This window comes from Salvia miltiorrhiza, chromosome 7, assembly GCF_028751815.1.
Source record: "Salvia miltiorrhiza cultivar Shanhuang (shh) chromosome 7, IMPLAD_Smil_shh, whole genome shotgun sequence".
Taxonomy (NCBI): domain Eukaryota; kingdom Viridiplantae; phylum Streptophyta; class Magnoliopsida; order Lamiales; family Lamiaceae; genus Salvia; species Salvia miltiorrhiza.
The window spans coordinates 7,761,377-7,786,117 of record NC_080393.1 but is presented as its reverse complement, the minus strand read 5'-3'; the positions used below and the strand labels follow the sequence as shown (position 1 = coordinate 7,786,117).

Sequence of the window (24,741 nt, the reverse complement as noted above, 5' to 3'; positions counted from 1 at the left end):
TTCATCCAACTTTGTCACAGCCCGTCTTTCATAATCTTTTTAATTTAAATTCTTGAAAAAAAAAAACTGAAAGTTAAAATAAATTTTCTTGACTATCAAAGTTTAAAATAATTAAAAAAAAAAACTAAAGTAGTAACATAAAATGAAAGAAAAAAAAAATAAAACAATAAACTAAAACTTAACAAGTTCAACTAAAATGTTCAATGTGAAAATCCTTATCCCTAGTCATTCTCCATGTCCATGGCCACTTCGAATCTGATACTGCAAAACTGAAAAGATAAGGGGTGAGCATATTGAAAAAATATACTCAGTGAGGAACATAAAGAAAATATCCATATACGTCACATACGTAATCAAATCAAGTTATCATACTTGCAAACATACGCCAAGAGACCGGAACCCCTTGACGACCATAACGCTCTTAACTTTCTGTTCCTTAGAATTATGTTTTGTTCATTAAGAAAGTGTAATCTGTTCATTTAAAAATTGTTATTATTCCTTACATGTTATATTTATGAATTTTCAATAATCTTAATTTATGATTATCAAAAACATTATTCACCAAATTAACATAAAAATTTTCGAACAAGTGTAATGATATTACGAACGTCTAAACAAAATATTCGAATGTTTCTTGCTGGCATAAAATATTACACATAAAACATTTCGAACAAATCGTAAAAAATTATGAACAACTAAATAAAATATTTGATTTTTTCTTGCTGAGATAAAATATTTTGAACAAGCATAAACAAATTATGAACAACTAAATAAAATATATGAATTTTTTCTTACTGACATAAAATATTTAACACAAAATATTTTGAATAGGCTTAAAAAAATTACGAACACTATTTTTGAACAATATCGATAAACAAATGGGGGAATGGGGTCGAATAGATTGGAGAGATAAAAAAATTGTTAATGATGATTGTTTTATATAGTATACAGAGATTTGGGAGAAAAATATATTGAAGATTTCAGATATGGACGGAAAAAAGAAAAGAAAAAAGAAGAAGATATGGAAAGATAATATCTTACCAAAATAAAAAAGATAATTAAAGATTTATAATCCTTAATTAGAGGCTGCATAAAATTATTGAATTACATATATAGCCTTTTGGCTATAATTAAGGAAAAGAAACAGAAAAAAAAAATCGGCCATTATAATTTTGGAGGCTCCAGATTAATTCTTCTTTCTCTACATATTTGTCATTCTCTGTTTAACCTTTTTTTCTCTCTCTCTCTATATATATATATATATGTGTGTGTGTGTGTGTGTGTGATTGAATATGATTTCAAATTTGACGTTGTGGTTTAAAGTTTGAGACGAGATTATTCTCATAACTTAATTATAGTTTCACAAATTTTAGACAAAATGATACTTACAAGTAAGTTATAATCTTCAAGCTCCATAAAAGATGATGTTCAAAATTCAGATGTGGTATTTCAAACTCCAAAGAATATGATTTTTAAAATTTTGACGTTCAAATGTCGGTGGTCTTTAGAGTTTCATATTATTATCTGGTCTTATTAGGTCCATATGAGATGATACTCAGATGACATATGTTTAATTAAATTATTTCTTATCCGTCAAATTGAAAGAATTTGAACAAACTTAATACTCCCTCCGTCCCCAAACATTTTCCTAAGAGAGGATGACACAGGTTTTAATAAAAGTTAGTTATGCATTTGATAAGTAAAGAATGGGTCACACAAAAAGTGAAATTGTAAGAGTGATAGTTAGTGAAAGTGGAGAACGAGTCCCACAAAAAGTGAAATTGTAAGAATAATAATTAGTGAAATTGTTTTTAAAAATAGGTTAGGAAGATGTTTTGGGGACGAACCAAAATAGAAAAAAAAGGAAAATATTTGAAGGACGGAGATAGTAAATATTATCGATATACGATTAACAGTAAATGCGACACATCAATCGTACATCATATCATACTTCAAATTTACATTTTTTTTTCTTCTATAATATTCAATCCCACATCAACTTTTTATAAACTTCATCAAATGAATATTTATATAAAAATGTATTTCTATTATCACAATCTACATTTAATTGACGAAAGTGATTAAGATTAATATTATTTCAAATATTGTATTACTAATTTAATTTGATCATATTAAATTAATTAAAGAAACAATTTATATATAAACTATTTCATATGTTATAGTAATAAAAATAATTATAAATGATAACATAAAATAATTCCCGTCAAAATTCGACGGGTTAAACGCTAGTTTATTCTGAAAGAAAAAAAAAAGAATTTCATTTTGTTTTCGAAAAAAAAAAAGAATTTCATAGAAAAATACCTTCATCTCTGTCATGAAAAATTTACACACTCGCTGTGATATATGCACAGCGAAGCCTCAACTTTCTCTCTCTGATTACATAATACGCGCACTTTCTCTCTCTTGATCTCAGTATTCAAGTGCGTGTTTCTCGACTCACTCACTCTTCGCAGATCTTACACTCCGATCTCCAGGCTTCCCAATTGTAAACAAAATCTGTGAAAATGGTGATTTTCTCTGCTTCTATCTTAATTCGATTGTTATTCAGCAATTTCGCATTAGGCGCTTGTCTGCTAGATCTACCATCCTTTTCGAATTGATGTTAATTAGCGTGTGTTCCAATCGATCTGGCTTGTAATTCTGGGACTGAGACTCGACATGTCGATTGCTTTGAATTTGAGCGGTAGATTGGCAATTTGTTGGGATTTATTTTCGGTTTTGTAAAGATCTGAGGTAAGGTTATTGTTTACTGACTCATTTTTTGTTGTTTGTTTGTTTTATTCTGGAATTTGGTGCAGCCGCTCAGATTAGAAATCAAGGTACCGAAATCGTTTCAATTGAGACTGTGCGTGTGATTTTCCTTGTCTGCATCGGATAAGAGTGTTTAGCTGACGTTTTACATATTTCATTCTAATTAATTTATCAGAGGAAGCTTGCACAACGATCAGAAAGAGTAAAATCAGTGGATCTACATCCAACAGAGCCATGGTATGTTCCTGGGCAATCAACTAATACGTCCTAGTAGTTGCGTTTACATTTTAATTTGCAATATGGAAATACTTCCTGATGAAAGGTTCGGTTATTTTATGGAAGAGGAATTGTTATTTCTGGTTGAGGCACAACAACTGAATCAGTTCAACAATTTACCAGCTTTTTCCTAGTTACAAATTTAAGAGATCAACATATACACGTAACACATCATGTTCCCTGTGGTTACTTTGTTAATCAGCTTCTAAGTATTGCTACATTTGTCAATTTACTGCATCTAGGCAATAGTGTTTGAGCTGTTTGTGTTTCTGGGATGGATTATATGCCTGACTTGCTTATATGCCAGCTGCAGTACACTGATCTGTTTCTTCAGTTTTCCACATTCGCCCCCAAAATTTAGTTATTTATGTTTTCCTGTGATTTTACAGGATATTGGCAAGTTTGTATTCAGGGACTGTTTGTATTTGGAATTACCAGACTCAGGTATGGGGAATGCACAATTGATATCATGATATCCGATTGAATGGTTGGTTTTCTTTGTAAACTTCAGAATAAAGTAAGGTTTTAGAGTTTAAACAGCTCGTAAGATTGCGTGACATCTCATCAATTAGAGGAATAGTTTTACAGACTTCTTCTAGAAATGAGGTTGACTTTATTTCTGGTGTCTGAAATTTTCAAATTGTTAATCATCGTCATCCTGTGTCGGTAAAAGAAAAAAAGCTACTCAGTGTTGTGTCATATGAGACCTAATTCCCTGACCCCACATGCAAATGTGGGGTAGATATTGTGTACAATGTGCCTTACCAGAGCTATAGAATTCAACTTTAAGAGGCTAGTTTCTCTAAGTACAGTGAATCTAATGGACATCGGCATGCTTACATTGTAATATGATAACAAGGATGTGCATTATCAAGAAGAATTATTTGAAAGGGATGTTAAGTTCCTTGACATTTCTGTAACTAGCTTTCACATATCCTCTCTTACTCGCGCATTAAACTAATGTTCTGAATCTTAATTTCTGCTGCTACAGACAATGGTTAAATCTTTTGAGGTTACAGAACTACCAGGTACATGTTAAAATCAAATTTGAATTCTTGGATACTAGAAATCTTTCACTTGATGAGAAATATGTTTATATTAATTCCTACCACATCATCTTGCAGTTAGATCAGCAAAATTTATTGCACGGAAGCAGTGGGTTGTTGCTGGTGCTGACGATATGTTCATTCGTGTGTACAATTACAATACAATGGATAAGGTAAAAGTTTTTGAGGCCCATACAGACTATATCAGGTGTGTGGCTGTTCATCCAACTCTTCCCTACGTGCTGTCATCCTCCGATGATATGCTAATAAAGCTTTGGGACTGGGAGAAGGGGTGGTTGTGCACTCAAATTTTTGAGGGCCATTCTCACTATGTAATGCAAGTGACTTTTAATCCGAAAGATACCAATACTTTTGCCAGTGCTTCACTTGACCGCACTATTAAGGTATGGATGAAATTACCCACTGATTAGCTGTTTTCCGTTTTTTTTTTCCAGTTCACTTGACATTGCATTTTAAGCTTGCAATATTGATTTCATAGATCTGGAATCTTGGCTCTCCTGATCCGAACTTTACCTTGGATGCTCACCTGAAAGGAGTCAATTGTGTAGATTATTTCACGGGTGGTGATAAACCATATCTAATTACTGGTTCTGATGATCACACTGCTAAGGTTTGTCTCTTGTTCTGCCTTTATCCTTATGGAATGTGAAGCTCTATACAGTATACAATAATCTAAAATATCTGTAAAACTTGCAAATAGGTGTGGGATTACCAGACAAAGAGCTGTGTGCAGACATTAGAAGGCCACACACATAATGTATCCGCAGTTTGCTTCCATCCCGAACTTCCCATTATCATAACCGGTTCTGAGGATGGTACTGTCCGCATTTGGCATGCAACCACCTACAGGTGACCTGTATGCTGAAGATGGTTATATACTTACACCCATCATATATCACTTCTCTCCTATTGATTTCATGGCTCCAAATTATCATGCCCTTGCTGTTTGCACAGCATTACTGTTTTTCTTAAGATTGGTTTCTTTTATTTTGAGTACCGCTTTTCTAATTTTTGAGAATAACATGTCACATCTTTTTTGGGTGGGGGTGGGGTGAGGGGTTGTTTACTAGGGATTGACTCCTTGAATCACTTTTCAACTCATGCATTAAATTCCAACCTCTTGATTTTAGATTTGCTCTTGCTAAATTTATATCAAATTTTCGGATATCTAAAGTCTATAATGTTAAATTAACTATTCCGCATGTGTCGTACCATATTGAGATTAGAGTGCCTAAAAAAGCATTCAGTTAAATTAACTAACCTGCAGATGACTTTTCCCATTTTTCTCTTTCCACATTCCGTGCATAAGATGCCTCACCTTCGTATCATTTCGCAGACTTGAAAACACATTGAATTATGGCCTTGAAAGAGTTTGGGCAGTTGGCTACATTAAAGGTTCAAGAAGGTAAGTCCCATTGCTATTGATTGAATTTAGTGGTTTGGAGGCTGTCTAATCTATTCATGGCGGTTAAATATTTCTGAAAGTCCTAGCTTCCATATTGTTTCATGATCTTGAATTTAAATTTAATAGTTGTTTCTGTGAAACATAATTGAGTAACTGTATACATTATTTTTGAACCTTGATGCTGAAGAAAGTTTTTGAACCATAGAGAATTTGCTGAGAAGTAAACTGTTTGTATGTGTGCCTCTTTTATTTGGATAGTACATCTGAATCACTCAATGCTCAGGGTCGTAATCGGTTATGATGAAGGCACAATCATGGTAAAGCTTGGCCGTGAGGTACCTGTTGCTAGTATGGACAATGGAGGGAAAATAATTTGGGCCAAGCATAATGAAATTCAGACTGTCAACATCAAGAGTGTTGGGGCAGATTATGAGGTATGAATTTTCTTTAAATTAACAACACAATTAAAGCCAAATGCAGTTATGTGATTAAGTCATCTCAGGTTGCTGATGGAGAGAGATTACCTTTGGCAGTTAAGGAACTGGGAAATTGTGATCTTTATCCACAGGTATTTGTATGAACATGTTGATTTAAGTATCTTAAGTTGGATTGTGTATAAGAACATGGATGATTATCTGTTCTGCCTCCTCTTTTCCTATCTTTTTTTGCCTTAATTTTTTTAATTAATGCCTCATGTGCATTTGGACATTGAATATAATTTTCTGTAATTGAAAAGATTTTGCGTATTTTGTAGGGATATTTAGTGTATAAAAAACTCAGAATTTTTTTATTTCTTTGCATCTTTGTGGTGCATTCTTGTTGCGTGAAGCTCAAATAAGCTAGCTCAGTTGTTTGCCTTCTAGGTTGCCATATTGTTGTTAACTTGTCCTCTCTCTCCTTGATTCTTATTTGGCAGAGCTTAAAGCATAATCCCAATGGGAGGTTTGTTGTTGTATGTGGAGATGGTGAATACATAATATACACAGCTTTGGCATGGAGAAACAGATCATTTGGCTCGGCATTGGAATTTGTTTGGTCAACCGAAGGAGAATACGCTGTTAGAGAAAGCACATCAAAGATTAAGATTTTCTCCAAAAATTTCCAGGTTGCTTTTCTTTTTATCCTTTTTGTATGATCATTTCTTTTTATAAACTTTAAAGTAGATGAAATTCTTAGTATCTTGCTTTGCTTGGGCCTCTCAATGCTCTTTCTTAAGTTCTGCATTTAGTTTTTTCCAGTTTTGGTCCTAGAATTACTAAAGTGCATTTGAACAGTTGCACCGTGTAGTTACTCATTAATGTGCATGCGTGGTTCTTCTTCATAAGGACAATGTTTAGTGTTTGTGTAGTGTTCATCATTGAATCTTGAGTTTTTGATTCATCTATTGACTATTACGGTTAACGATTAAGTGGTTTTGTTCAGGAGAAGAAAAGCATCCGGCCCACTTTTTCTGCCGAGCATATACATGGGGGCAATTTATTGGCGATGTGTTCAAATGACTTTATTTGTTTCTATGATTGGGCTGATTGTAGGTTGATACGAAGAATTGATGTCACTGTTAAAGTAAGAAAATTGCGGATTAAGATATTTGATATGAATCTTACTGTGTTGGCCATATAGGTTATGTTTTTTTTTTTGTTTTTTTTTTATTTTATAAATCTGTTTCTTGGTAACATGTTCCAGAATCTCTACTGGGCTGATAGCGGTGATTTGGTGACCATTGCCAGTGATACATCATTCTACATACTTAGATACAACGTAAGGCCTGTATTCATTTTATATCTCATGAATGTATACCAAGGTTCCATTTGGGGGAGTGTTTCTAACTGAATCGGCTTTTACATGTTGCAGCGTGATGTTGTTTCTGCTCATCTGGATAGTGGGAGATCAGTAGATGAACAAGGTGTGGAAGATGCTTTTGAGCTTCTTTATGAAATTAATGAACGAGTACGGACTGGACTTTGGGTCGGGGATTGTTTCATTTACAATAACTCTTCCTGGAGACTCAATTACTGTGTGGGTGGTGAGGTAGGATTTACACCACCATATGTACTTCTATCATAACTTTTATTTTTAAATGTTATTTCCAGAATGTATGAAAACAATGTTGCGTTATGTGATGTTTTAGGTGACAACAATGTTTCATTTAGACCGACCCATGTACCTGCTTGGGTATCTTGCTAGTCAAAGTCGTGTTTATCTCCTCGACAAAGAATTTAAGTGAGTAATTCATGATACCTCTTGAAAACATAGCCCGTGCCATTTTATTTTGACTATTGGAATTGAAATGTTTGTAAGATCTTTAACCCTGTTACCTCTTTCTTCTTGATTCGAGGGGAAGAGACTCTTCTTGTTTAATTTTAGTGATCTCTCAAACTTTCTTTATATGTAATATTGCAGTGTTGTCGGATATACATTGCTGCTCAGCTTGATTGAATACAAGACTCTTGTAATGCGTGGTGACTTGGAAAGGGCGAATGAGGTCTTACCATCAATTCCAAAGGAGCATCTCAACAGGTTTTTTAACATCTAAATTCTAAACATTATAGTTAGTTATTTAATGTTCTCTTCAAAATATATGCATGATAAACTAAGTCAACTTGCTGTTGAAATTAATTTTCATGTGCAGCATCATTGTAAAATATTGTGTTATGTTTTAAATTTGAGGAGTTGACTATCATCTTAATTAATAAGCCAATTAGGCACATTAATCTGGTTTTCTTTGTTCTTGCTTGCTCTTATGATAAAATTACTCATTTACTTGTATTTTTTATACACATAAAGTATACCTTGCATTTCTTAATCTTTTTTAAACTCTGAATTTTATAGTTATAAGAATATATGTCAGATTTAACATTCTTAGATTGGCTTTTCTTGATTGCTAAATGACTGATTCTGAATGCAAGAAAGAAAAACTTTCTTAACCTCATTCTCTCTGTCTGTCTGTCTCTCTCTCTCTCTCTGGCTCACTCACTTGCTCTCCTCTCACTACACACTACACATTCTCGTTCAATCCAATTCTAACACCTAAGTTCCTGCATCCATTTATTAAATTTGATTAATATAAAAATTCTTACTGCATGCAGTGTCGCTCGTTTCTTGGAATCACGAGGTATGATAGAAGACGCACTTGAAGTTGCTACAGATCCTGATTACAGATTTGAGTTGGCCATACAGCTAGGCAAACTAGCGATTGCTAAGGTAAATGGTGTTTATTTTTTGGGTATATTAATTAGAGTTTTATATATTACTCGAAACTCTTTCATAAAACACTTCTAATTTTCTTTATGCTGCTGACTTTGGAAAAATATTTTTCGGGTTATACACTGAATTCTTGTCTTTTGGATTGATTATGTAGCTCTTATTGTGCAATATGGTTTTCACTGCAGGAAATTGCAACAGTAGCACAGAGTGAGTCCAAATGGAAGCAATTGGGTGAACTAGCCTTGTCTACCGGAATGGTATTCTCTTGACTATTAATTTATAAGCTAAAACATGAGGGCTTTTGTTAAGACTTTAAGGTTTAACTGCTAAATTCTTTTTGCCCTGAATTCCTTTTAATTTATTCTAATCTGGGTGCCAGATTGCACATTTGTCCACATCCATGCTTCAGCTTATTGATTTGATTATATGCTTGCTTAGATTGGTCCAGATGTGACTTTTTTTTTTCCTAATACTTTATGCTTCTTTACTGTGGTCCAGTTGGAGATGGCGGAGGAGTGCTTAAAGCAAGCAAATGACATGAGTGGTTTGTTGCTACTCTACTCTTCTTTAGGCAATGCTGAGGGAATTTCTGAACTTGCTTCTCTTGCCAAAGAACATGGGAAAAACAATGTGGCATTCCTATGTTTATTTATGTTGGGTAAATTGGAGGACTGCCTTCAGCTATTGATTGACAGGTTTTTTCATTACTTCATCTAGTTGGTCTATCGTTTGGTTATAACAACTCTAATAAATCATGAATCCTTTGTAGCAATCGGATACCTGAGGCTGCATTGATGGCACGGTCATACCTCCCAAGTAAAGTGTCAGATATTGTTTCTCTTTGGAGAAAGGACCTCAACAAGGTCCTCATCTTGCTACTATTTATGTCTACTTCCTAAATGTAGGAGTCATGCTTTAGGATACTTTGCAGATGCATTCTATTGAAACCACAAAAGAAAACTAAATGTAGGAGTCATGCTTTAGGAATATTTCTTTGGTGTTCTTTTTGTTATTCAATTTGTCTCCATTATTATTGGCAGATTAATCAGAAAGCTGCCGAATCTCTTGCTGATCCAGAAGAATATCCTAATATGTTTGATGATTGGCAAATTGCTTTTTCTGTTGAAGCCAAAGCTGCAGAGACAAGGTCTTTCTATTTAGATAATTTATGCACCATTATTATTTGATCAAACATTTTTTGTTTGTGAATTACCCATCAGTTGTAGGTTTATCTTTTACCCACCCCTGCTTTCCACAGTTGAATATTGAAGCATATTAATATACAGTTCTCATTAGCTATGGATTTAAAACATGATAGTTTCCCTCTGTTGTCTTAATTATTGGACATATATTGATAGGACTATATTTGTTTCCATTTCTTTGTAGGGGAAAATATCCTCCAGCATCTGAATATCTGCAGCATGCTGATAGATCAACAGCAAGCCTTGTAGAAATTTTTAGAAGCATGCAAATGGAAGAAGAAGAAGAAGGACTACCAGAAAATGGAGACTTGGATTATGAGGTGTTGGTCAAATAATTTTCCTATTAAACCCTACTGCTTCAGCTAATATGAAGTTATTCCTCTTCACTATTTACTTCACAAGTTTTAAAGAGGGTTTACGAGTGAGCTTATAAGATCTTTAACAAACTAACAAGTTGTTTTAGAGTTTAGAAGTACCTTCAATTGTTTGACAGTGATTTTGAAAAAAAAAAAGATCTGATTGGCTTCCAAATAAAGATGTTATAAGATATGCTCTTTTGGTAGAAGTAAGGGAACCAGCTTTTTCTTTGAAAAAAGAGCTAAAAACTTGTATTTTAGCCATTGCTATTACCTTTGCCATTACTATTATCTAATAAAGTCATCATCCAAACACACCAACAACTTATTTTTAAATAAGACCTAACATCTTAACCTTTCAAAAATATATCTAACATCCTAAACGATTTAGGAGCTTATAAGCTTAGTTAGCCAAACACCCTCATATATGGAATTGAACTCGTAAAATTGCTGTCATGCACATTCTGCTAATAGCACACAAGTACTAACTTCTGGAACTTATGTTTGTATTATCTCGTTCACGCTAAGTACATTTTTCTTTTGTACTTTTTTCAATTTTATCCAGGATGCTGAGCAGAATGGACATGAAGCACAAGAAACACAACATAGCGAGCAAGTAGAAGGGCATGATGATGGCCAGGAAGAGCCTGTTGTGGTGGATGCCGACTCAACTGATGGTGCTGTACTTGTTAATGGCAATGAGGCTGAGGAAGAGTGGGGTACGAATAATGAAGGAAAACCGTCAGCCTAAAAGCAATTGGTTGGGCCGGTGTGATATTCCTAGTTTTGTTGCTGGTGATTAATTGATTTTCTTCTAGTTGCTGCGTTGCCCAGTTTTCGCAGTCTCTCTATTATGTTTTATTATCTAGACATAATTTATTATGTGCTTTTAGTGCATCTTCTTACTTCTCTGATACTATACATCGATTTTTATGTGTGTCTATACATAGATTTTTATATTTCAGCTGATGTTGATTAATATTTCGAAGCAATTATTTTTATCCAAGTTTTCTTCTAAGTTTCTTTGGTAAAACCTTTGTCCTATTTAAAATAATCAAAGTTTCTTAATGTCTCAAAGATGCTCCTTTTAAAAATATGAAATTTCAAATCAATTCGCATATTTAAGTTTCATTTTCAAATTATATTTAGATGCTGCTTTAATTTGTACATGATGCCTTAACCTTGTCAAAACTTATATGAAGTCTTGTTTTTAGTGGGTTGGCCATCACATTTACTGGTCATGTTATCATCTTATGTAGCAGTTCTTTTAATGGTCGACCCTTATTTTTTTCTCCCCTTTTGCTCATATTCCAGTGCTTACACCACGTCACTGAGGCCAGAGAAGACAGACGGTTCCAGCTGCATGCAGTTTCTCTCGTGGTAAGGCTCTTTAACTTCCTTAAATAATTCAGTTATTTTGTAATGTTACGAGATCTGCACAGTTTGTCCAGATCTCTGTTGCTGAAAGGGTTGTTTGCCCGACTAAATTTAGTTCTCGTATGCCCAGCATCTATATTGGCTGCCCGGAAGAGGCGATCAGGGGGCCGGGTGTCTTTCTGCAAGTGTTGAGATAAGCGCAATTATTTTTGTTATTGGGGCATACATACTATACTACTGTAGACTTTGGAGTTCCTATTTTTTCTAGTTTAGTTCTCTCTCTCCATGCTAATTTCCCTCAGACTTTGTCATGCGGCGTTGTGAATTGTAGATACATAGTAGTGTTATAGAATTTACCCCTCATATATTGTATGCAGAATTTTGTTATTGTACCCTTAAATCATGTCACCTTCATAGCATAAATTCAACTTTTCGAATCAGTTTGTACTCGTTAGTTTGCCTGAACCACTTCATTTGACTTCTCAGTCATCTGCGATTCTTGTGCGTTAACGTTTTCTTCTTTTTATTTCTGAAATACTTTTCTTTTCAAAAACAATTAAAGATATCCATTCTTTAGTGTCTTTGCTTATGCTGCATTGCATTTTTCTTTCTTTTAAATATTTGCACCTTTCGACTTTTCTCACTTCAAAAAATCGTATAGCTGGTTCTTGCATGTTTTGACTGGAATACAATCCTGTCTGTCACCTTTATTTTCTCTACAGTTGAAATTTGATTAAATGCATTATACTATCTTATATTCACACTTTATGAGCATTTGCAAATAAATGAAGGATATTATTCACATCTATATAATTTTTGTACGGTCAGTTACTTTGGTTTCAATCGATGAAAACTATGAAGTTTCAATTAAGGTATACGTATTTATTTTTATTTAAAAACTCTCATATTTTCCCCGATTTCATATCCTAGATTCCTAGTGGGTAGTCCCGCTAGAAATTTAGCAGGTGTAGTGTCAGTTGACAATCGTTGCATAGTATCCGACATTGAAAGTTTTGTATCTAAAGTACATAATATACTTTATTCTAAAAAACAAATGTAATATACTATTAGTACATTGATCGAAAAAAATAACAAATCCGAAATTGAACCCGATTTTAAATCCTAAATCTAGACTTGAAAATGTATATTTTCAGAAAATAATGCCACAATTGCCTCAAATGGGATCATTTGTCCCAAAATATAGTGTGTACCACTGTAAATTGTGTGAGTGGTGATCGCTAAAAATATATATATATATGGTGTTGTAATTGCAAAGTTAGGGAAAAGATTGAGTTATCAGATGAAGTTAATCCAATTTAAATTCCATTTCCTGATAATATATACAAGATCCTAAGGTAACTAATTAGATTTAGTATTAATAAATTCAGCATTTGCTTTTCAACTATTTATATTAGGCTAACCATAAGAGCCTTGTCTGGCTTTGTCAGTTTGAACCAAGCAAGCATCAGGCTTAGGCTTTGCGGATGCTCGACCCCATATGCTAGCTAATGAACCTCCAGTTCCAGAAGAATTTTTTATCATTTTGGCCCTTTTTGTTGTTAGGGAAAGACCGAGGAACTTTTTCTTTTTTTGCTACCTGTGCTAGATCCGGCTTTACATTACCTTCAGTTTTCACAAGCTTTGCAATGCTAGGGGATTTCACCCCTGCATTTGAAACAACAATCTGAGCAGATTTTTGAATAGACTGTGGAGCAGCTGTAGTTTGAGAAATAGAAGAACTGCTCAACAGACCTGAGACTCCTGTTAATTTCACGTGCAGGCTTCCAGTGCCCAAAGGTGTTTCTCTTAACAAATGAATTTGAAATTCCAGAAAACCTGTCAGTAAGTTTTAGCGACATTAAATTTTTTGTTTGTAAAGCATACGTGCTATGATGAGGATACATTTGTAAATATTTAAGACAACAGAATTCCTATTTCATTCTATAAAAGGTTTTAATTGTTCAAGGTAGAGAATTAGAGGCCTTTGGAACCTGTTATCTCGCAAACAATTATCAACAGTTGATGGCTGCTTAAGTAGATCTTTAGCCTGAACAAACTCATGATTCCAAAGCGTTGCTGGATCCTTAGGAAGGCAGGCCTGTATACGGTAAACTTGAACAGAACATTTTCCACCGAACACTTGTTTCGCATCTATACATGAAAAAAGTACAAATGTGGTAGTCAGTATTATCTCTCCGAGGATCATTCTTCCAAACTGATTGAAACAACCATAGTAGTCAGAAGGTAGATGAAACCATGGCATTTCAATACAGAGAACAATAAGATGCATGAAAATCTGAACCAACATAAAGTTACAAAGGGGATCCTGAGGGCCTAGAATTGCAGATTTCCAAGATCATTATTAATCAGTTCTGAATCGGACTGTCCAAGCCTTCATCAAGCTAGCCTATACATGTGACTCAAGCAACCATACATTGGGCTACTCAAATGAAAATGGCAATATCATTCATTGATTTAGAATCATTTCACATAAAAGATACAGATTAAGTGTTACCTACCACGGCGACCAGAAACCCACAAATTAAACTGACTTTTTGAGTCTAAATAGTATACGTCTTGAAAAGAATTATCCTACTGTCTATGCCTCTAACTTCTCATAAACTAGAAAACAACTCACAAGGACCAAACAATTAAATAGAAAGCAAAAGCTAAAATCATGATATGTGACAAACAAGTGATCTTTTGGAACTCCAAATTGATATGCAAATTGCACATGCCTCAAAACAAAATACACATTAAATGAGAAATATAAATTAATTTAGAAATCATAGGTTTTTTGAGGCGAAAGTAGGTGCGCATTGTAAATTGGAAATCATTTATAGTTTTTCTTTTAACGTGGCCTTGCATATTTGTAAAACACTTTGTATTGTGAGGAATCACCTGCAAGCATAAGCATATGCTTGGCTACAAGCCTTGTATGGTAGTTTGTAGGGTTATTCTTCAGCCAGGCAGATAAAGAGCAAATCAATTGTAATTCATCTCCATGCTTTTGAACGAAATCCTCTAGCAGTCTCTAACACTCACTTGACTATCTGTAGTCGGGTGTAAAATTGATAGAGAAGTCAACTGCAAGATGCTTCAATCACTGACTATGGACTGCAGGCATTTGGAAACTGCTGATCATATCTGATCGATTGTTAAGTATGACACATATTTACAACCCCCAAAGTGTACTAGATATAACAAGTAATATATAAAAAAATAGTAAAGTAGAATTTAAAATATTTGAACCAAGTTCCAAACCAAGTAATCGAATTTTATACTCCTATGTTAATAGGAATAAGATTTACGTAAATAATTAATAGTATTTTATTAGTAAAAATAGAAAGATCTAAAAAAACTTCTATCTGCAAAGAATATATCTTATAATACTTTATAAATAAAAATACTCATTTTCTTTACACTACAAATGAGTGATGGATAATATTATCCCTTAATTTTTGATGTGATAATATTAAATTCTATTTTGTAGGAAATGAGAGAAAAGAAAGGAGGAATTTAAAGGGGCTGATTTTTTTTTTTTTTAATTCCTTATTTTATCATAATAAGATATCCAGTTCTACATAATTAGGTTTTTCTTAGGGTACATATTTAGGAAGTTGTATCTTTAGGTTCTCCCCTAATTATGTGGTGTTCCTTTCTTCTATGGTAATACATCAGCAACTTGAAACTCATCAGCAGCGGCGGTGGACAGCCGAGAGTTTCCGGAGGCGGCGGCGGGTTTGCCATCACAATGCCTCGTAATTGCACAAATATTGATGCATTGCACTCCTGCACGTCCACAATCTTCAATGCAGCGTCCATAACATTCATCTTTAGTTTCACACTCAATCGAGACAATCATCATCATAAATAAAACAAAAACGATTTTCATCTTCGATTTTTTGTAAGTGAATAAATAAAATCGTTCAGGTTTGTGTACTGGATTTCGGGTATGCAGGTTTTGTAAATATACGTGCCTATATATATAGTTGAAAAGCAAATGCTATATTTATTAAGAATATTGAATCTAATTAGTTACCTTAGGATCTTATATATATTATCAGGAAATGGTATTTAAATTGGATTTAACTTCAGCAAATAACACAATCTTTTCCCCAAATTTGCAATTACAACACCATATATTTACCTTTTATGAAATCACATCCCATATTTGGCAAGGTTTGTCCGACATGTAGCGATCACCACTCACAATTTAGAGATGTTGTAAGTGCAAAAAGGAAAAACAAGATGATATTGTTATTATAACGTATAAAAGTCATGTTGTAATTATAAATTCTATAAAGATTTTAGAATTATACTCCTTAAAAAATCTTTTTTCTTGGTCATAGCTAATAAATATCTGGGTCTATGTATTTTATAGTGTAAATAATATGCAAATATTAAGGCGAGCTAGAATGGTAAAAGAATATTATATTAGTTAAAACTTACGTAATTATTGCCTACTAAAATTTGGATATTATTATTTATTTCCATTGTTATTATCGTTATTAATTTAGATCTGCAATTATCATGACGATGAGAGTCGCTGAAGCACCATGTCCTTATAGAATCGTCTTCCTATTTGAACATTTGTGTGTGAATTCAAAAGTTTTCTAAAAGAATATCTTATCACTGCTGTCGGCAATTGTGGTATTCTTTTCTGAAAATATACATGGTAAAAATTTATTTTATAGGAAATGAGAGAAAAGAAAGGAGGAATTTAAAGCTTGATTTTTTTTTAATCCCTCATTTTTTCATGATAAATTTACAATCAATGAGAACACACATTGATGGAAAAGGAGAGAAAAAATATATTTTCATCATTTTCCCACTATTTTCACATGCTTACTATGATAGAAAAATTTTCTCCGATTAGGGTGGAATATTTTATCAAACAGCTCCTTTTCACTCATTAATTTTCTCTCCAATGTTGGATAATATTATCTTTGAGCAGTGATGTGAAAATATTTTTCAACATTTTCTCATCTTTTCATTTCTAGTAAATATATTTTAAAAAATGAGAAAATTATAGTATTTTCTCATCTTTTTTTATCCAACATTTTCCAATGAAAATTTTATAATTAAAGTAAACGCATCCTAAGATATTATTATTTTTTTTCTTATACAAGTAGACTCGTCTCATTTCCTACTTTAGTAATCCTTGCTCATTTATCACATTTGAAAAAAGAGTACGTAGTGCTATTTGGTCACATTATGGTCAATCATATAAATTCATCAAATAAAAAAAAATAATAATAATAATAGTGCTATTTAGCTAGTTTTAGTGTTTTGCACATGCACATAGAAGTTTTTTTTTTTTTTAAGCGAGTTTTTTTCTTTCCTGAAGTTATTATATCATTTTATTTGTTTGTAGAAAATCACATGAAACTCACAAGTTATTTGTGTGACTTGCACAAAAATGCTAGCTAGTGAACGGCTTCATTCACATTATAGTGCTATATTCTCTCTAATTTCTATCATGATTATTTAATAATATTAAATTTGTATTATTGCTTAAAATTGTTGATAAAATCTCAACATTTCAGGTGGAATTAAAAATATAATCTTTAAAAATAAAATTTTACTATTGCCTTATTACCTGCATCAGGTTACATAACTAATCCCATTAACACCAATTGGAGATAAGTCACGCTTTTGTGACAGTAATTCCGTCGAGCAGCTGGTGTGCAAGATGACCTCTCTGAGACTCTGACACAGCCCTTTCGTCGAACAGAATGCGTGCAAACCCGCACAGCAGAAATAAATTAAAGCTTTCATCCTACAAAACATAAAGCCTTAAAATTAATCGATCCGTCAGCCTATCACCACCGGCGGCCGCGCCGGACATTCGTGTTCACAGTATTCGTAACAGTTGGAAGGATCCGTACAACCGTCCGTACATCCAGCGTAGCAACTACCTAAACCATCCTCGTGCGCCGCCGCATAATCAGCAGCAACAATCAGCACTATCGCCATCGCAACCGCATATCCAATTCTCCACGATTTCATTTTAATTTGCTGACTTTATTTTGGTTTTATTTCAAATTAATGTATATTTTAGGTCGAGTATTAATACGATATTTATGCGTTAATAGTGGCATGACTTTGCATGCGTACAATTTATTTAAGTTACATGTAGGTAATAAATGTTGAAGCAGCGTTCAAAAATTAGTTTCTTCATGGGTTGGTTATTGGTTGACTTTAGCGTTACAAAATCATGATAACCAAAACCTTCGCATGATGTAAGTAGGTATACGTTAACATATAAACTATAAACTAACTAAAATGTATGAATTCTATGTGAAACACCTATGAATTCTTTGTGTAAATGTCTGAATTGCGAAAAATAAATTTTTCGCTATCTATGGGATTCGAACTCAGGACCATGAATTCGTCCAACAAGATGATGAATTAACCGTAAATCTTGATGATCTAAGGGCTAAAAATGGTTCTTATTTTATATTTTAAGAAGTGTTTTTATTTTAGCCCTCCTCTCTCTATATATATAGGTTAATTAGACATTTGAAATTAGAAAGGTTCCATTAATATTATATTATTTGGTGGGTGTACAAAATTAAAATGAACTAAGGAGGTGTTGGAGGTCTGAGGGCGGGGGGAAGGCAAATTACACAGCGAGCACGACATACATCGTCACAGATGCAAGAATCTATCGTACAATGTTGCATACATGGATCGTAGCACTCTACTTCATTGTACGCCGCCACATAATTACAGGCAAAAATCAGCACCATCACCATTGCAACCACAAATCCCATTCTCCATGATTTCATATTTCCTCGCTTCTATTACAAATATATATAGTACAATATTAGATCCAATATTTGATAGATCTTCGGGGACTGTATTTATAGGTTAATACTAACATAACTTTTACGCCTATCATTTATTTAATTAGCTAGTTACATGTACATAATTAATTTACTAATTAGGAGAAGCGTTAAGAAATTAGTCTCTTATTAAAAGGTTGGTTATATTAATATACTTTGGAGAATCGTTACAAAATTTATTATTAATTTGTTGGCTTGTGTTTAAATTTTGTTGATATAGCTATATATCTATACTATACTAATATAAAAAGTGCTTTATATCCCTATTATTATTTTATTTTAAGGATAATTTTATAATTGAAATATTATATATTTATAAGTATATAATTCATTAGATATTACACTAAATCTATTTGTTATATATGTGTAGCTATTTGACAAGGCTCATATGTAAATATTTATTTAGAAGAATATATATTGATTCATTAGATATACATTAAAATTATATCTACTTCATCTTATAAATTACTACATATTTAAAAGAATATATAAATTTAGTATATTTTTTAAATTCTACATGAATATATCAATTATTAGATTTAAATAAAAATTGTATAGTATATATGTTTTAATTTCATCTTTCATCGCTTCACTTTTCTACTAAAAGAAGAAGAATTAGGTCCCAAAAATACTATAACAATATATTAATTCATTAAATATACATTGAAAATTTATATGATTTTATCTTCCATCACTACATTTAATTAAAAATATATCTTCGATTTCATATTAACCATGAAAAAAATGATTTTCATTTTTTTGTTATTAATATTTTATATTGTGAAATTTGTTACAATTATTCAATTTTAACAATATTACAATTATTATTAACCATGCACTATATATCTATCGTGGGACCTATTGTGAACACCATAAATATTTAACCAACGTTAGCATTTTTAGATCGGATTTACAAATATTACTTGTAATTATCTCCATTGTTCAATGTGTATCCGGAGTCAAAATTTCGGCTACGTACGAGTCAGGGGATTTTTAGGACAATAACTTAAGTCGATTTAAAAATTAGGACAAAAATTTTTGAGCTTGTAAAAATAGGACACTAATTAATAAGTGTTGCACCCACATGACATTTCTCGACCCATTATCAAATTTTCGGGCTTACCCGCACGGACCAAGCATGTGACAACCCGCACGGAGGAGTTGATTATGTGGCAAGCACGTCATTTTAAGGGCTCCAGATAGGATGTCATGTGCTTGGTCTGTGCGGGTAAGCTTGAAAATTCAATAATGGGCCGAGAAATATTCTGCGGGTGCAACGCTTATTAATCAGTGCCTATTTTTACAAGTCTGAAAATTTTTGTCCTAATTTCCAAATCGACCTAAGTTATTATCCTAAAAAACCCTCTTACTCGTTAAGTACAGATGACATGGACGACCGAGAATCGACGTGGTATTATTTCAAACAAAATTGTAGATAAAATTAACAAAAACACGCACATACATTGCACTTTTTATTGCTACTGTAATTTTCAATTTGAAAAATACGCGCGCACATACACTAGGCTTACTTAAGAGTGTAGTCTATAGTAATATAGACCGCGGTGTTTAAAAACAAATTAGTGTATGCTTTGTAGAGAATGTTAAAATTTGTAGTAGTAGTAAGTGTATATATAAATTTTAATTTATGAGGATGTGACGAGGATGGATGTTCCTTGTTTCATTTACATGAGCACGTATGCATTCAGCATTCTGATGCTTGAAAATATGGAATAAAAGAATATTGAAAAGGTAAAAAGTTAATATTGAAAAAAAGTCAAATGTTATGACAATTTTTGTGGTATTCTCCCCTCATTTTACTGAGGCTTTGTAGTCAAAATTGAATGTATTTTGTAAACCATGTCCGCCGCCTTTCATGCCTGCTGGCAACACCCATATCCTAATGCTTGCTGAAAACTGAGAGGAGTAATATTCTTCGTTTGATGACTGGAAGTGTTCAATGAAATGATTGAACGAGATAATTTTAGGGATATATATAACAAAATCTTCTTGAAAATCCACGTGTAAAAGAAAAAATTTAAGTGGATGCCACATCATAATTGAGGTCAACGGAAAGAATATTGGGCGTTATCCCAATCGCTAGGTACACTTTGAAAGTGGCGATGCAATGACAAATTGAACGATTTGAGTTGCAATTAGTCCATTTCAAAATAAAACTCCAAGAAAATACAACTATAACTCTTGATCAAGTAACAATTAGTAAAGGGCTTAAAATAGCTCTCTATTAATATTAGTTAAGTCTCAAGATAGATTTCATTTGAACCCTTGTATGTGTGTGTGAAACAAAGGTTCATTTCATTATTTTCGATGAAAACATTTAAATCGTTCAATCAATCAACGTCAGCCTTTCACGACCATGAAGTATGCAGGTAGCGGCGCATCTTCGCCGTTCAGGTAACAGTCACAGCGGTTGTCACAGTACTCCGAACATTTGTCACAGTCTACGAATTGGAAACAATTGTCGTCACACGTTGTTCAAATTTCATTTGAATCCTTAGTCTGTGAATTCATCCTTCTGAAAATACCAAAAAAATCTAGTATTTTAGTTTTATGAATCAAACATGGAAAATCTAAATTTCCTAATTAATGAGCGCAAATCTTGGAATCGAATGGTTGGAGACAGAAAGGTCAAACTTTCAATTCCTATTTTATCCTTCATAAAAAAAACATATGAATTGTAAGTATAAGTGTTACGAATTTCGTCAAGTGAGCAGAATCTAATATGGACCATCAATTCACTCTAGATCTATAGTCAATTATTATTCTTATTTTATACACTTAAGAGTGTTTTCATAGTACCCCTTCCTATATATATATATATATAGGGGTGCGCTCCAATGACCCTTATTTTTCGTGAGACACTAAGACCCTTATTTTTTAATGAATAAGACATATATACTGATGAAAAAATGCAGTATATACTGATGAATAACGAAATTTAAAAAATTGGCAATGAATAGACATATATATATACTGATGAACAAGACAATGTATACTGATGAACAAAACAATGTATACTGATGAACAATGCAGTATATACTGATGAATAACGAAATTTAAAATATTTCGCTCCCTCCAGGATTCGAATCCTGAGAAAAAAATTCGCCCTCTAGGTACAATATCAGCCATAGGATTGATAAAATAAACGCACGAGATCGTATTTAAGATCTCACTAAAAATATGGGGTCTCATTGGAATGCTCCCTATATATATATATATATATATATATAGGAAAGGGCTAAAATAAAAACACTTCTTAAAATATAAAATATATAAATATACACTTCAATATGCCAAATTTTAGTGCCTTTCGATAATCTATTATTATTAGGGTGTGTTTACTTTGATAGAAAAGGTTAGAAAAAGTATATTTTCCATCATTTTCACATGTTTCCTATGATTGATAATTTTCTCCGGTCAGGCTGGAAAATTTATTCGGACAGCCCCTTTTAACTCCTTTTCTCAGAAATGTTGGATAATATTATCCTATTGGGAGGGTGTGAAAATATTTTCCAACATTTCAATTTGTTTATCCATCTATTTCTAACAAAGTAAGTACACACGATAAAAAAAGGAGAAAAATATAATATTATCTCACATTTTCTTATCCATCATTTTCAAATGAAAATTTTACTACCAAAGTAAACACACCCTTATTATTACAATCAACTCACAAAATCTCCAACCAACTAATTATAAAATTTGTGACAATTACCTAAATTTTGACTATCAAGTAAAATCAAATCTGCCTCCATCGTATTACATAATTCAAATTAATGGAATTGTGACAATTACCAAAAAATTTCGACTATCAAGTAAAATCAAATCTGCCTGCATAGTATCACATATAAATTTGTGATAGAATAGCTTACACCCCATAATCTAATCCGTCTCATTACCTTAACCATAATTTACCCAAATCAAATGACGAACCTATATATACCCTCAACTACATATTCAAATATATATCATCCTTAATCATCACATATATATTTCTCACAGTATTATTACTCAACATGAAATTCTCAAGAATTGCATATTTGGTTGGTTTTTTTGCTGTGCTAATTCTTTTGGTTAATAATAATATAGTTGTTGCTGATAATTTCGAAACTTGCTTCAAAAATTGCTTGGCCAATTGCAATCCAAAGGTCGACCCTTGTGAAAGAGGGTGTCGATATAAGTGCGCATATCCACCAGCTACAGCAAAGTCAACAGATCCAAATATTATAAATTGAGAAAATAATTCTCATCATATTTAAATATTTCCATGTAATAAATAAGTTTGTGTATTCGGCGCGTACAGATCGTGCTGATTTTTAAATAAAGAATGTTTGTGTTTGAAAAGGTCACCATACCAATTTGTTGGTATACGAGTAATGAAATGAAAATCCTGGCATTTTATATTTTGTAGTGTGCATTATTAATTTCATGTTTTAATTTATTTTTAATACTGTTGATATCGCGATATGCATTAACACGCTTTTGCCAAGGGGTTAAGTAACAACAACATACATTATTAAAGTCAATTATATAATTCATAATTCTAAAATTAAATTCAGATATTATTATATAATAATAACAATAATAATAATACACAAAATAAAATGTGATTCATAGCTCTAATAATAATAATAATACTGCTACTACTACTAGTTACATAGTGAAAATAGTAAATCGTTCATTATTGTTCAAGCTAACATCAATATCATCTTTCCAATCCGTTTAGTCCATATTATATTTCCGTTAGTCGGAAAGATAACATTGTAAAAATAGTAGTAATTATTAAATGAGTACATGCTAGTAATTTATTTTGCAATTACCATTTTCAATTCTAACAATTAACTAATGATGAAGCGTATAATTGAATTGGTGTGGTTTTTTCTTCTTTTAGTTAATAGATAGTTCAAATTACTTAAGAGCATCAGCAATTGAAAAGTCAATGGTGGGCTCTTAAATATGGTCCCCACCATTTAAGAGCCCACCTCCCCTATAGGAGAGCCAACCTTTGGCTCTTAAATTTGTAAAGGGGGGCTCGAAATGGAAGGTGCATAAAACGCGCCCATCCAAATACACTTTTGAGCCTAGAGCGCTGGAGAGAAGTGGGTTCGCGAGCCGCAGGCTCGGCAACGGGGGGCTCGTGAATTGGGAGGCTCGAGCCCAATTTCGAGCCCCCATTGCTGATGCTCTAATTAATACTCTCTCCGAGATTTTTCGTTCTGCTACATAAATCCGAAGCATGTGATTAATAATTTGAAAATCTAAATTCATAAAAATAAAAATAAGTTGGAGTCGGCGGCGCTGTGGGAGTCTTAGCTAGCAAGCGGCCAAGCCGACATTTCTCCCGGTGGTGGTGATGGGGGTAAAGGACTGGCGGAAACCGAGAAGGGGCCGATACCTGAGTTGATGTAGAATTGTCGATGCTCTCTTTCATGGCGAGCCAAATAAGTTCGGCGTGGGAGTGCTCATCCGTCACAATAATGGAGCTATGGTTGTCAATTTATGTAAGAATCAATTCGGAGGCTGTCAATTTATTTAAGATTACCCATTTATGGAATTTCATTAAACATGACAGAAAAATATTTCATAGGTATATCGATGATAAATAAAAATAGTAAGATTAATCTTTTGTTTATTTTGATGGATTGAAACTTTAGAATATGTCAAGACCATTGATTATTTCTATCATTTGAGTTAGTTTAGCTTGACTCATATGCGATTGGAGAAATTTTTACTCATGAGGATAAAAATATCCACTACAAAAAAACGCGTTTTTACCGGCGAAAACTACCGGCGGCTAGTTTGCCGTCGGTAGCTAACGGCGGCGGCAGTCCAGGCGACCCGAACTTTCGAATTTACCGGCCATCTACCGACGGCAAATTCCCCGCCGTTAGCTAGCGGCGGCGACGCCGCCGTTAATATTAAAATACGCATTAAATAATTTATTTTATAGAATTAACAGCGGCAAAATTGCCGCCGCTAGCTAGCGGCGGCATTTGCCGTCGGTAACCGTTTAAATATAGGGCAGCGGGTTCCTTCTTTTTTCAGTTTCTGCGCCGCACACACACACGAAAATCCACCCCCCCTCCCCTGCCTGCTGCTGCTGCTTCCGCTGCTGCTTCGCCGCCGCCGCCGACCGCCGCCGCCCTAGCAGGTCTCTCTCTCTCTCTAGATCTATATATATATATATATATATATATATATATATATATATAT

General features: G+C 33.2%; 1 protein-coding gene across 6 annotated transcripts; it reads left to right on the top strand.

Moving 5' to 3' along the window:
• Positions 1-2,340: 2,340 nt before the first annotated feature.
• Positions 2,341-12,099, top strand: LOC130992229 (coatomer subunit beta'-2). 6 transcript variants are annotated; one of them, XR_009091260.1, is made up of 26 exons: positions 2,341-2,528; positions 2,820-2,840; positions 2,948-3,009; positions 3,438-3,492; positions 4,040-4,076; positions 4,173-4,498; positions 4,594-4,725; positions 4,816-4,964; positions 5,452-5,520; positions 5,804-5,954; positions 6,023-6,088; positions 6,437-6,625; positions 6,943-7,083; positions 7,204-7,278; positions 7,372-7,548; positions 7,649-7,740; positions 7,921-8,037; positions 8,607-8,721; positions 8,910-8,981; positions 9,223-9,419; positions 9,494-9,587; positions 9,765-9,871; positions 10,111-10,246; positions 10,848-11,077; positions 11,597-11,662; positions 11,725-11,771. XR_009091260.1 is itself a non-coding variant. In XM_057916780.1 (26 exons), the coding sequence occupies exons 1-25, from the start codon at positions 2,526-2,528 to the stop codon at positions 11,614-11,616; spliced, it is 2,757 nt and encodes a 918-aa protein (XP_057772763.1). In that variant the 5' UTR covers positions 2,341-2,525; the 3' UTR covers positions 11,617-11,662; positions 11,790-12,099. The 6 variants fall into 6 exon arrangements, 5 of the variants coding, with proteins under 5 accessions (XP_057772763.1, XP_057772765.1, XP_057772764.1 ...); XM_057916780.1 differs by lacking the exon at positions 11,725-11,771 and adding an exon at positions 11,790-12,099 and having other exon boundaries at positions 10,848-11,001; XM_057916782.1 differs by having other exon boundaries at positions 10,848-11,001; positions 11,734-12,099.
• Positions 12,100-24,741: the final 12,642 nt, after the last annotated feature.

Excerpts from the sequence above, each read along its gene's own strand:
- LOC130992229 (XM_057916778.1), top strand. Across the intron at positions 6,089-6,436 it reads ATTGTGATCTTTATCCACAG|AGCTTAAAGCATAATCCCAA; the intron begins GTATTTGTATGA and ends CTTATTTGGCAG. Across the intron at positions 7,084-7,203 it reads GAATTGATGTCACTGTTAAA|AATCTCTACTGGGCTGATAG; the intron begins GTAAGAAAATTG and ends AACATGTTCCAG.